Genomic DNA, 12,476 nt, shown 5'->3' with positions numbered 1-12,476 from the left:
AGCATCTCTTCTCTTTACTGGGTTGTAGCTTTGATCAGAGCGAAACGTTCAACTGAAACGTCCCAGTGTTCAGCGCCTGTTTTCTTCTCGTCAGGTTTACAACATCATTAAGAAGGAGAGTAACCGGCAGAGGGTCGGCCTGGAGCTGATCGCCTCCGAGAACTTTGCCAGCCGGGCTGTTCTGGAGGCCCTGGGTTCTTGCCTAACCAACAAGTACTCCGAGGGGTACCCGGGCCAAAGGTACGTGAGTGTCATCCAGGCCTGCCTCTGAGGCAGTGAATCAGGATGGAGTCTAAAACTGGGGAAATTTCAGAAGACAGCCAGGTTCTCAACAGTGGGGCCTTCTGTTTCCTCTCTTACAATTCCCAGAGGGTGGCAGCACCGATGCTGTCAGGGCAGGATAGTCAGGGTCCATTGGACCGTCCCCCTGGGGCCTTTCTGGAATACCAGCCAGGCCCGAAGGAACAGCTGCCGGCCGTAGCTGAACCTCCAGAGGAATGTCAGTGCTTAGTGGAAGGTTGTGCAGGGAATCGCCTCCGTAGCAGGAAGGGGACCCCGAAGTGAAAATAACCTCTCATCCTAGAAAGCGTTTCAGCATTTTAAGTGCTGGGTTTACCTACCCAGTGATTTCCGTCAACTCCTTCACCCTGAGAACCACAAGAAGTCGTATTCATTTCTGGTTTTCATTACAGTCATTGTGAGGCAAAGATGGTGATTCCAGAATTAACACGAGGTTTTTGCAAATTTGTACACTTGTGTCCCAAAGGACACGGAAAAGGGAGGGTCACCTTGGAGTGGAGATGCCATGCTACACTGATTAGAGGGTCAGCACTTTTGGCCCCCGATGCCCAACCCCCTGGAAGGGGCAGGGTGGGGCAGCCAGAGGGCAGTGGTTGTGGGTCACACACCTCCCTTACCTTGTCCCACGCGTCTCCTTCATTAAGCTGTTCCCAAGGTGAGTCCTTCATGATAGACCAGTGATCATAAGTAAAGCACTTTCCTGAGTCCCGAGTTGTTCCAGTGAATTATGGAACCTGAGGGGGTTGTGAGCACCCCAGAATTTGTAGCCACCTTGGGCAGCAGTGCGGGTGGCCTGGTGACCGGGGACTTTCTCCTGACGTCTGAAGTTGGGGGTAGACTTGTGGGCCTGAGCCCTCAGCCCGTGGGTCCATGCTGACCCTGGGTGGTCAGTGTCGGGACCGAGTGGAATCACTGGACACCTAGTTGGTGTCCGAGAATTGGCCGTTGATGTTGGAAAACCACACACACTCCAAACCCCAGGCTGCCCCGGGGGTTCCAGCATTTCCAGCTGACCTTGTAGAAAATGCTTCGGTGCCTCTGCAGAGAGGTGTGGTACAGAAGCCTTGCTGCTTCCTGCTGGGGCTGAGGGCGCCGTGGCCACAGCAGTACCCCCCACCCCAGCCCTGTTCCCATGGCGACATGAGTGAGGGGCATCCGCTCTCTGGAAGGTCAAGTCGACCGTGGCTTGGATCCCAGGCCAAAACCGAATCCCTAGCCCAAAACAGAATGGGGTGCGCGGGCAGATGGGGGTGTGTGTGGGGGGGGAGGGGATGGAGGGGAAAGTGGGGGTGAGGAGGGACAGCAGCCGGGGCCGCGTTGCCGCTCCCTGAGCACTCACTGACTTTCTTCACCCCCGAGCCTCATTTTCTCGCATTTTAGCAGCGCGAAGCGTGGTCACACACCCTCATTTTTAGGTATCCACAGCCCGACCACAAAGTAAGCATGCTCACCCCTTTTCAGATAAGGAATTGGGGAATACGTGAAGGAGGCTGCTCCAGTCTGATGGGCCCTGTTGCCACGTGGCTCCTGCCACAGCTCCCAGCTGCCTCTGTGGGAGACTTGCAGTGACCTCAGATCCCGTCCTGTCTTTGCTCCCCTGGAAAATGGTGCAGCCTGACATCCTGCCCGTCCACAGCTCTGTCCCTGGCGTGGGCTGCTCTCCCGCAAGCTGTGGGAGACCAGGCCCTTTGGGTCACAGAGCAGGGAGTATGAGGCAGAAGCGACCCTCCAGATCAGTCCGTGAAGCCCCTTTCAGCTGTAAGACTAGTTCTGTGGTTTTCAGTTCCTTCCCTGAACCAAATAAGACTGTCGTTAAAAACTTAAATAGATGTGTAGATAATTAACTCATTTATTCATGGTAAAATACTCTTTTAAGAGGTGATTATTAACCATTTTCATTTTCATGTTTTGTTAGTAACGTCAGTTAACCTTTTGGAACATTATTAGTGTTCAGAGTTAATATTTGAAAACAATATTGATCTAGCATTAACGGCTGCCTGATACAAGTTGAAAAACAAAGTTCTGGTTTGTATTTTCTATCACAGTTTTATTGAGATGTAATATGCGTGCCGTTCAGTCCCCCCAGGTAAAGTGTTCAATTCTGTGGACCCCAAGAGTATGGTAGAAGGGTATCGGGGCTTTGTCCCATTCCTGACACAGCTCCCAAATCCCTTGAGCAGCTTTTGTTACTCACGATGAGCCCTTCCCACCGAACCTAGTGTGTGTTAAGGGGGTGACACTTGGTGGCCCCTCGAGCGCTTCGGGATGGGGGCTGGTGGCCTGACTGGAGAGCTGGAGACCCAGTCAGTCGTGGCAGCCGATCTCACCAGTCAGGCCTCATAGTAACCTGAGCAGCGAGGCTTGGGGACCGTCCTGCCTGGCGGACACATCAAGGTGCTGGGAGGGTGGCGCCTGGTGGGGAGCGTGGAAGCTCCAAGCCCCTTCCCCATACCCTGCCCACGCATCTCTTCATTTGTCCTGAGTTGCATCCTTTATTTTTAAAGTTTATTTTATTTATTTATTTTTGGATGCGTTGGGTCTTCGTTGCTGCGCGCGGGCTTTCTCTAGTTCCGGCTAGCGGGGGCTACTCTTTGCTGTGGTGCATGGGCTTCTCATTGTGGTGGCTTCTCTTGTTGCGGAGCACGGGCTCTAGGCGCACGGGCTTCAGTAGTTGTGGCTCACGGGCTCAGTAGTTGTGGCTCGTGAGCTCTAGAGCACAGGCTCAGTAGTTGTGGTGCACGGGCTTAGTTGATCCGCGGCATGTGGGATCTTCCCGGACCAGGGCTTGAACCCGTGTCCCCTGCGTTGGCAGGTGGATTCTTAACCACTGTGCCACCAGGGCAGCCCAAGTTGTGTCCTTTATAATTAACCGGGAACAGTAAGTAGAGTGCCGCCCTGAGTTCTGTGAGTCCTTCTAGCAATTGCTGGACCTAAGGGGGTGTTACAGGAGCCCCAGGCTCATCACACGGAATGGGGGGGCCCGAACCTTGCAGGTCCTATAGGTCTGGCGCTAACTCGGGGCAGCTAGGTCAGAACTGAACTGTAGGGCAACTGGGTTGTCAGAGCTGGTCGGTGTGAGGAAAAAGCCCACACGTTTGGTGTCCGAAGTGTTGTGAGTACAAACCTCACATTCCCCCTCTTTAGTGTGGTAAAATGCGCATACCGTAAAAGTTACCATTTTTAAGTGAAAACTTCAGTGACATTAAGTACACTCTTGATATGGTGACCATCCATCTCCAGAACTTTTTCATCTTGTGGAAGCAAAGCTCTGTACCCATGAAACAGTGACTCTGGCCAACAGGCACACGCAAGACGTTCAGCATCGCTAACCACCGGGGAAATGCCGATCAAGACCGTGGTGAGATACCACCTCACACCCCTAGGAGGGCTACTATCCAAAAATAAAATGACACTTGTTGGCGAGGATGTGGAGAAACTGGAAGCCTCGTGCTCTGTTGGTGGGAATGTGAAACGGTGCCGCCACTATGGAAAACAGTATGGAGGTTCCTAAAAAAAACTAAAAATAGAGCTATCATATGATCCAGCAATCCCACTCCTGGGTGTTTAGCCAATAGTGTTGAAAGCAGGACTTCAAATAGATATTTGTACACCCATGTTCATTGCAGTATTATTCACAAGAACCGGAAGGTGGAAGCAACCCAAGTGTCCACTGTTGGATGAGTGGATACACAAACTGTGGTCCATCCATACACTGGAATGTCCTTCAGCCTCAAAAAAGAAGGAAATCCTGACACTTGTTCCAACATGGATAAACCTTGAGGACATTATGCTCAATGAAATAAACCAGTCACAAAAAAGACAAATACTGTATGATTCCACATAGATGAAGTTCCTGGAATTGTCAGAACAAAGTAGAACTGTGGTTTCCAGGGGCAGGAAGGGGGTGGGGAGCTGTTCTTCAGTGGATACAGAGTTTCAGTTTTGCAAGATGAAAATGTTCTGGAGATCTGTTACACAACAATGTGAACGTACTTATCAATGTAACACTACTGAACTGAATGCTTAAAAATGGTTAATAAGATGGCAAATTTTATGTTATGTGGTTTTCACTATACTCAAAAAACGTATATACATTTAGTTTAAAATTTTTAAAGCTGTTTGTGACCACAAGGCCTCAGTGTTAAAAATTTCTTCTGGATTGAGTTATTACAAGTATTAGTATACAAATAATAAAAAATACAAATGCATGATAAATTTTGATATGGAATTACTCAACCAAAAGTAAAATTTTATTAGAATGCAACCACTGTTCCCCACCCCACCCCTGTGAATTGACTCCTGTGGGCACCTTACATAGGTGATCACACAGCCGTGACCGTGTCCCTAAGGTCTGTCTGCCCCTCCTCACAGATGGCCAGACACAGCCCCCTGGGCGCTGGCGGAAGCTGTCGCGTGGGTTCAGGGTGTGCGTTCTCACCCTTGCTCCTCCGTCCTCAGTGCAGAGGTGGGCTGCGTGGGCCCACGTCCCCTGCCTTCCCCGCAGGTACTACGGCGGGACGGAATTCATCGATGAGCTGGAGGTCCTCTGTCAGAAGCGAGCGCTGCAGGTCTATGGCCTGGACCCCCAGGGCTGGGGAGTCAATGTCCAACCCTACTCAGGTAATCACCACGTCCAGACAGGCCTGGGCAGACCCCTTCCTGCCAGCCTCCCGGGGATCCCGCTGGGCTTGGGGTCTTCCCCTGTCGCCCTCGGCTGCTAGCTACACGAGCGCCTCCCGGGCAGCCCCCGTCTCTGAATGTCCCCACCAGGGGCACCTGGGGCCAGAGGAGTGCATCGCGGCCAGGCCTGTTCTGGCCACCCTGGTCGACGGCCTTGTGGGCAGGAGTAATCGCACCTCCCTGGTCTGCCCGCTCCAGGCTCCCCCGCAAACTTCGCGGTGTACACAGCCCTGGTGGAGCCCCACGGCCGCATCATGGGCCTGGACCTGCCCGACGGGGGCCACCTGACCCACGGGTTCATGACCAACAAGAAGAAGATCTCCGCTACGTCCATCTTTTTCGAATCTATGCCCTACAAGGTACAAGTGTGTCTCTCCGCAGCTCCACAGCCTGTTCTCAAAGCCTCCAATGCTGGGCGCGCCCATGGGAATACAGAGCTTCATTCCCAGGCACCTCAGGGAGTACCCCTGTCACTGTCCTTTCCCTGCCCTGGGGACCCTCGGGCGCTCAGGGCTCACAGGGGATGGAGCGCTAGGGGCTGAGCTGAGGCGCAGGGAGACGGGCGGGGAGGCGACTGACCACGGCTTTCAGCCGCAGTCGGGGTGCTGGCTGGTCCAGAACCGGGGGGGTGTGTGACAGCCAGACCCCCCAGGGTTGGCCCCAGCACACAGCCCTCCACGCCGGCCGAGTCCCTGCAGGTGGGGGGCTAGAGCTGGGGCTGTGCGGCCACCCACGCCTGGCATGGTGAGAGTAGCCTGTGTCTACACCCCCGCCCCTGCCAGACCTGACTTCAGCCAGCTGCACCCAGTACCCGCCTGTGCCCGGCATGGGACCAGCCCTCGTCATCATAAACAGTGTGGTCAAAAACCGCATGTAAGGTTGGTGGGCTCGTGGAGGCGTGGCGGCTTATCAACAGGGATGACCAGAGTGGGGTGGAAAGCAGGTAACCTGCATCGTGACTTGTGGTGCACAGGGTGCTGCTTCCTTGTGTCTGGACCCGTCTCCGGTGTTTCTTGTCGAATGGCCGCCCCTGGTCATTTCCACGTGCCCCGCCACCCACCGAGCCACGGCAGCCGCGCAGCATTACGCTCGCTGAGCTAACTTTGCTCTTTGAAAAATCCAGCCAGCGGGTTCCCTCCTCTGCCCGCCGGGCTGCCTCCCTGCCAGGCCCCTCCCCTGCCCTCTCTGGGGGACCGTCACCTCCCGGCAGTCGCCCCACACGGGCAGACAGGAACCGCAGCAGAAATCTCTCCTCTCCACTTCCTGTTGCTGCCCTGTGACGAATGCCTGTGAATCCTTCCAGGAGCTGTTGTATTGTTGAATTTTCAAGATACAAAAAACCTTTTTAAAAAATCCCACAAATTTAAAAAGCAAAATGTGGAGGGAGAGAGTAGCAACAGATTTTTTTTTTTTTGGTAATCAGTCTCTTTTAAAACTTTTTTAGAATTATGTCCAATTTTTTACTGTGGGCCAGCTGTTGATTTTTTATTAAGACAACAGTTTCTTCACCGAGTTCAGCTGACTGAGGAGGAACCGGTTCACGCCCTTGAAACAAAGCCCCAGACCAAGCCCCAGAGCATCCTTCCGCCGGTCCCAGCGACGTCTCACACAAGCTCTGTAACTGTGCTAAGCTGTAGGCACCTTTTTCATTTGGAAAGGGCGCCTACCCAACCTGAATCCTCCCCCCGCGGGGGCAGGGGCTTCCAACCACCTCCTCCCCAGGGGCTCCCATGCCCCTAAAGTCTCCCTACAGCGACCCCTCTGTGGTTATACCCACTCCCCAGCACAAGTGCTTTAACACAACTTTAATAAACTGAAATTACTAGGAAATGAGTTCCCCCCGACCCCCCGAAAAAAAAAGGTTTTGTGTTTTACATGCTGCACATGGATCCGTGGTCTGCGGGGAAGGGATTTCTGTGTATGGGGTGAGGTCGGCGCCCCGGCGACAGGTGGGCACCCACCTGGCCTAGTGCTGCGACCGGAAGGCCTCCTTCCTGCAGGCCCCCCCCCACCCCCTGTCCTCACCATGCGGGTGGCCTTCCAGCACAAGGGATTCTGCTTCTGGGCTCAGTTCTGTCTGTCAGATCGTCCTGCAAGCACACGCTGCCTTAATTACTCTTTTTAGGTGTTTTTAAGTTTTTCTCAATAGTGCTTTGTGCAGAGGTCTTGTTCATCTTTTGTTAAATATTTCAGTTTTTCAAAACTAATGTAATGATATTATTAAAATTTTGTATTCTATTTTTTCCTGCCTATATATATATATATACACACACAAATATAATTGACCTTTGTTTTTCAGCCCTGTAACCAGGGGCCTTGCTGATCCGTTACTGGTTCTAAGGGGCTCACCTCTGGTGCCCAGGCCTTCGTGGTGCACAATCGAGGTGTCCGAGTAGCGTCGGCCTGGGTGGCCTTTGGGCCCCCGAGCCTTTCTCTCTTCTTTTCGCCTCATGTGTCTGGACTAGACGGACATGGGGTGAGGCGGCCGGGCCTTCGCGCCCGCACACGTGCTGCATGTTTGTCCCTCTGGTTCCTTCTGCGGCGAGTCAGAAGCAGGGCTCGCTCTTCGCCCAGGACCCCCAGGGCATCCTGTCCGAGAGCCATGATGCCTGGTTGCCTAAGCGCTTGTGCCCCGTCTCGCCCACAAGTCCTGGTTGGCAGCGAGGGCAGCAAAGAGCTCTGGGCAGGTGGAGGGAGTCCTCTTACCCTCGACAGCCAGGCAGGAAGAAGTGGCCCAAGCCCCCGTCTCCGTGCTGTCCACAGGTGAACCCCGACACCGGCTACATCAACTACGACCAGCTGGAGGAGAATGCCCGCCTCTTCCACCCGAAGCTCATCATCGCAGGTGAGGAGCCCGGCAGGGCCCCAGCCTCTCACAAACAAGCTTGTGTGCTGTTCCCACCCTGTCCTCATTCCCTGCTGGTTTCTTCCGCGCAGCTGAGCTGCTTGGGTCTGTTTCCTTTTCTGTCAGGACCATTAGTCCTGCACTGTTCCCCAGAAGCATCTGGACACGTTGGCCCCTGCCTAGTTGGGCTGCTAATGGCCAGGGGCCGCCCCAGCCACGCAACACAGGGGCAGAGAGCAGGGGGTCGCCTTTGGCACAGGTGGGATTTGCAGGCGTCCCTCGTTTCCGTCCTCAGGCCTTAGAGGGGGCAAGCGTGGCTTTCAGACATCGTGCCCAGAGGCGGCTCTGCTCTCGAGCTGACTCAGTGTCACCCTTGCCGTCTCAGGGACCAGCTGCTACTCCCGGAACCTGGACTACGCCCGGCTGCGTGAGATCGCTGACGACAACGGGGCGTATCTCATGGCCGACATGGCACACATCAGTGGGCTGGTGGCGGCCGGCGTGGTGCCCTCCCCCTTCGAGCACTGCCACGTGGTGTCCACCACCACCCACAAGACCCTGCGGGGCTGCCGCGCCGGCATGATCTTCTACAGGAAGGGTGTGCTCCTGGCGGGGCCGGGGCTGCCTTTCTTCTTGGGGCCCACAGTCGGTTTAGGGAGCTGGGAAGACTGACCCAGATGCTGTAAGGAGCAGGAAGCCCTGAGCACAGCTGTCCAGGTCCGGGGGAAGGGGGAAGGGGAAGGGTGTCCTGGGGGCCAGCGTCCTGTGGCTCAACTTATCCTGTTGAGTGGAAGATGTTGGGGTGACAGGAGGGTGTGCGTGGCTGGCAGGGCTCTAGGAGACCTCACAGTGCAGCGTTATTTTGGTGAACTTACTGTAGCATGTTTCTCCCAGAGACAGACTCAGTAATCAAACCATAAGACACTGATGTGTAAACCGTAGTAGGAGTTTGTCGTTTGAGTGAGGAATTTTTCCTCCCCATAATGGAGCCTACGTGCATGTGTCCCCTTATTTGGGAGTCCCATTCCTGAGAAGCAGGATTAGGGTCCCATAGTCTTCAGTCCCGGTGCACTAACCTCACGTCAGCAGAGAGAACCCCCCTCTGGTGACCGCATCTCTTTTTACCCCCTGCGGGACCCCCTTGCCCAGCCGCTGGCCAGGACTGGATACACCATATGCCCACTGGGCTTCTCAGGGCCCTGCTGCCTCTGTGCCCCTCAGAGTCCCCTCCTCAGTTGTGTTCAGGTTTCTGAGGCAGGCGGCCTTTCCCACCTGCTGGGGAGACATTTGTTTTCCCCACTGTATGTTGGTGATATTCGATTGACCCTCCAGGCGGAGCAAGTCCTGGCTCTGCCATGGATGTGCTGTGTGATCTTTGGCTAGTTGTGCAGCCTCTCTGTGCCTCAGTCCCTCACGTCCAGAGTAGGGATCATAATAATAGTACCTGGCCCTGGGGACTGCTGTTGTGAGGATCGAATGAATGAATTTAGGGAAACTGCTCAGAGCAGTTCCTGGCTCACAAGAAGCTCCATGGAGACACTGGCAGCTCTTATTACTGGTCCTTAACTTTTCTCAGAAAGGAAGCTTCTTCTCCGTTTCTGGCCAAATGAGTCACATCTCCCCCAAAGGAGTCATCTTGGAAGACTGCTCTCTTGGACAGTTCTTTGAGGAAATATGCCCGAGGCGTATTCTTTGTTACTATCTCAGTGGAGGGGCATTTTCATCTTTCCTTTCACCTCTTTTTTTTTTTTTTGGCTGCATTGGGTCTTTGTTGCTGCACGCGGGTTTTCTCTAGTTACGGTGCACGGGCTTCTCATTGCTGCCAAGTACGGGCTCTAGGCACGTGGGCTCAGTAGTTGTGGCTCGCGGGCTTTAGAGCGCAGGCTAAGTAGTTGTGGCACATGAGCTTAGTTGCTCCGCGGCATGTGGGATCTTCCCGGACCAGGGCTCGAACCCGTGTCCCCTGCACTGGCAGGCAGATTTTTAACCACTGCACCACCAGGGAAGCCCCTTCCTTTGACCTTTGAAGGGTCAAAGGAAGGGTGGTTCCCCCACCCAGCCCCCCTGGGAACAAGCACCCTCCCTGGCCTGCAGCATTGCCTCCAGGAGTGGGGCCGGGTCTGTGTCCAGGTGGGGAGAAAACAGAGGGGATCGCCTGTCCCATGTTCGTGTTGTCTTTTGTCCAGGAGTGCGCAGCGTGGACCCGAAGACGGGCAGAGAGACTCGCTACAACCTGGAGTCACTCATCAACTCTGCCGTGTTCCCAGGCCTGCAAGGGGGCCCCCACAACCACGCCATTGCTGGTAATGCAGACCCACCTGCCCAGGCCCCGTGGCCACACGCCTTGGGCGGCTCCCCCATAGCCCGTCCCCCAGAGCGTGTGCACTGTCTAAGAGGTGCTGACGAGGCAGGGAAGGGGAGCATTGCATATGTCATCAGGGGCAGAGGTGACGGCCACTCCACTGAGTCGGGCAGGCCCCACCTGAGCCCCTGAGAAACCGCGGGGAGGGGACCTGACAACGGAAGACTGCACAGCCGAAGGAGCACGTGGGCGTGCGGGCGGCCCTCCCCTGGTCTCCTGGCCTCCAGGGGAGAGGACGGCGACACCCGTGTCTGACCCTCGGCCTTGACTTTGGGGCCACGCTGGTACCTCCTAGGTCCTATTCCATGATGGCCCAGCAGCTGTCATAGACATACTCCTTCTCTGGTTGTACCCGAGCCTTAGAAAATCTGATGACCTCAGAGCTTTTACTCCGTCTTTGGAGCACAGCAGTTGGTGGGGGAGCCAGGACAAAGGTGTCCTGTCCCCATTGGGAGACCGTCAGGAGAAGTACCGGTGTATAAGAGAAGGGGTGTGGAGGGAGCAGTGAAGGGGGAGTTTTAGGCTCCAGAGTGGGCAGGGGCCGCTCCCCTTACACCCACCCGCTCAGCGCCCTCCAGTGGGGGGATGCCAGCCCTCCAGCCTCTCCAGGCCGTTCTCCACACACGGACTGGGGGCTCCTGTGCCAGGACGTGGGCACGTGGTTTGCATCCTCCTCCATCTCTGTGCCCCTGTAAGCAGCCCTGGGGATCGAACAAGGTCCCAGAGGAGTCTGGGTGTGCAGGTAGATCAGGCCTGTACCTCTCATCTGGACTCTGCTCTGAAAGGTGCATAATTTGGCATCAAAGCATCAGCAGCTAAGTGATCCGTTTACACACGTCGAGCTTAAAAAGGACATAAAATCCATCTTGCTGGGAACAGCTCTCCTCTGGTGATTTCCTTAGCCCGAAACTTCATGCTGGAGAGAGGCCACCTCAAAAGCACTTGCTCAGGGAGAGAGGTCTGAGGCTTAGCCGGGCAATTGCAGGGTTAAAAGGGATCATTTTGGGAGGAGATGTAACCTGCCGCCCTGGGTGACACTGAGAAGCTGGGAAGCCCGAGTGGAGACGGGTGTTTCTTTGACTCACGGTCTGTCTTCATCTCCTGCCAGGGGTGGCGGTGGCTCTGAAGCAGGCCATGACTCCGGAGTTCAGACTCTACCAGCGCCAGGTGCTGGCCAACTGCAGGGCTCTGGCCGAGACTTTGATGGGGCTGGGCTACAAAGTGGCCACAGGTACGACAGGAACCGAGCCCGTCCCGGCCCTGTCAGGGTGTGGCTGTAGGGTCGTGGCCTGGGCACGGTGGCCACAGCCTTGGGGTGACTCGGGATCCCCGCAGCTCTGTATACATGACCTCGTTCAAACCTCGAGATAGCTTTGGGAATCACTGGTCTTATTTTACAAGTGGGCGTCTGAGGTTCCTAAAGCCACGTGGCAAGCAAGGGGGCTGTGGGTCCAGAGCCGTGCATCTGCTTAGGCCACATGCGTCTTTGAAGCCGCGGTCATCGCCTAAGTCAGCGATGGGGGTCTAGTTAACCCAGGGATTAACTAGAGTTCAAAGTGAAGATCGGGTGCTTGGAAGATTCCTTGGGCCGTTCCAGAAAGTTCTTCCTTATCTCTTCTGCACCATCATCCTCGCAGGATTGGGGTTAAAGCACACAATGGCTGGCAGTGTCTGCACCTGACGTGCCCGTCACCCTGTCACCTAGATTGCCCACTGCCCGCTACTCTGAGGCCCCCTTAGAGGGAGCCTTGAGGGTGGACTTAGCGAGAAGGGGCACATTCCCAGATGACGTCATCACCCCAACAGGCTTCGAGGTGCTGCCCTGGCACCTGACAGGTTGGGATGTGGCGGCAGGCCGCCTGGGCTGGCCGTTTGCCCTCAGCCCCCTCTGCATCCTCAGGTTCCCTTTTTAAACTACTCTGCTTCTTCTCAAACTCTGAGGCCCTGGGGTATGTGGTCTTCAGCAGGTGATGAAAGCCCTGCAGGACACGTGGTGGGGGTCACACACCCCCATTTCTTTGAAAGAGAAAGATCCCTTGGCTCGGCACGGGGTTGGCTTCCATGTGTGTAACCTGGTTTCCAGGTGGTTCTGACAACCACTTGATCCTCGTGGACCTCCGCTCTAAAGGCACAGACGGCGGCCGGGCTGAGAAGGTGCTGGAAGCCTGTTCCATCGCCTGCAACAAGAACACCTGCCCAGGTGAGCGTCCTCAGCCCTCTCCTGTCTGCACCTCTCAAGGCCGATGGTGACTTGGCTCTGGGGACAAGATGTGCAGCGTTGGATGGGGC

General features: G+C 55.4%; 1 protein-coding gene across 9 annotated transcripts in view; it reads left to right on the top strand.

Moving 5' to 3' along the window:
* SHMT1 (serine hydroxymethyltransferase 1) overlaps positions 1-12,476 on the top strand; it is a 60,441-nt gene that overhangs the window by 46,337 nt on the left and 1,628 nt on the right. For 5 of the 9 annotated variants that reach the window (XM_022560986.2, XM_022560985.3, XM_089900218.1 and 2 more), the window contains exons 3-10: positions 95-240; positions 4,805-4,920; positions 5,179-5,339; positions 7,744-7,825; positions 8,211-8,423; positions 10,012-10,128; positions 11,296-11,418; positions 12,271-12,387. In XM_022560986.2, the coding sequence (XP_022416694.1) occupies positions 95-240; positions 4,805-4,920; positions 5,179-5,339; positions 7,744-7,825; positions 8,211-8,423; positions 10,012-10,128; positions 11,296-11,418; positions 12,271-12,387 (1,075 nt within the window). The remainder of the gene's footprint in view (positions 1-94; positions 241-4,804; positions 4,921-5,178; positions 5,340-7,743; positions 7,826-8,210; positions 8,424-10,011; positions 10,129-11,295; positions 11,419-12,270; positions 12,388-12,476) is intronic. The other 4 variants (XM_089900220.1, XM_089900222.1, XM_089900221.1 and 1 more) reach the window with 4 other exon arrangements.

This window comes from Delphinapterus leucas, chromosome 19, assembly GCF_059928025.1.
Source record: "Delphinapterus leucas isolate spDelLeu-1000000601 "Yukka" chromosome 19, BTC_Dleu_Yukka2, whole genome shotgun sequence".
Taxonomy (NCBI): Eukaryota; Metazoa; Chordata; class Mammalia; order Artiodactyla; family Monodontidae; genus Delphinapterus; species Delphinapterus leucas.
The sequence above is the reverse complement of the archived record's forward strand: the minus strand, read 5'-3'. Positions and strand labels throughout refer to the sequence as shown.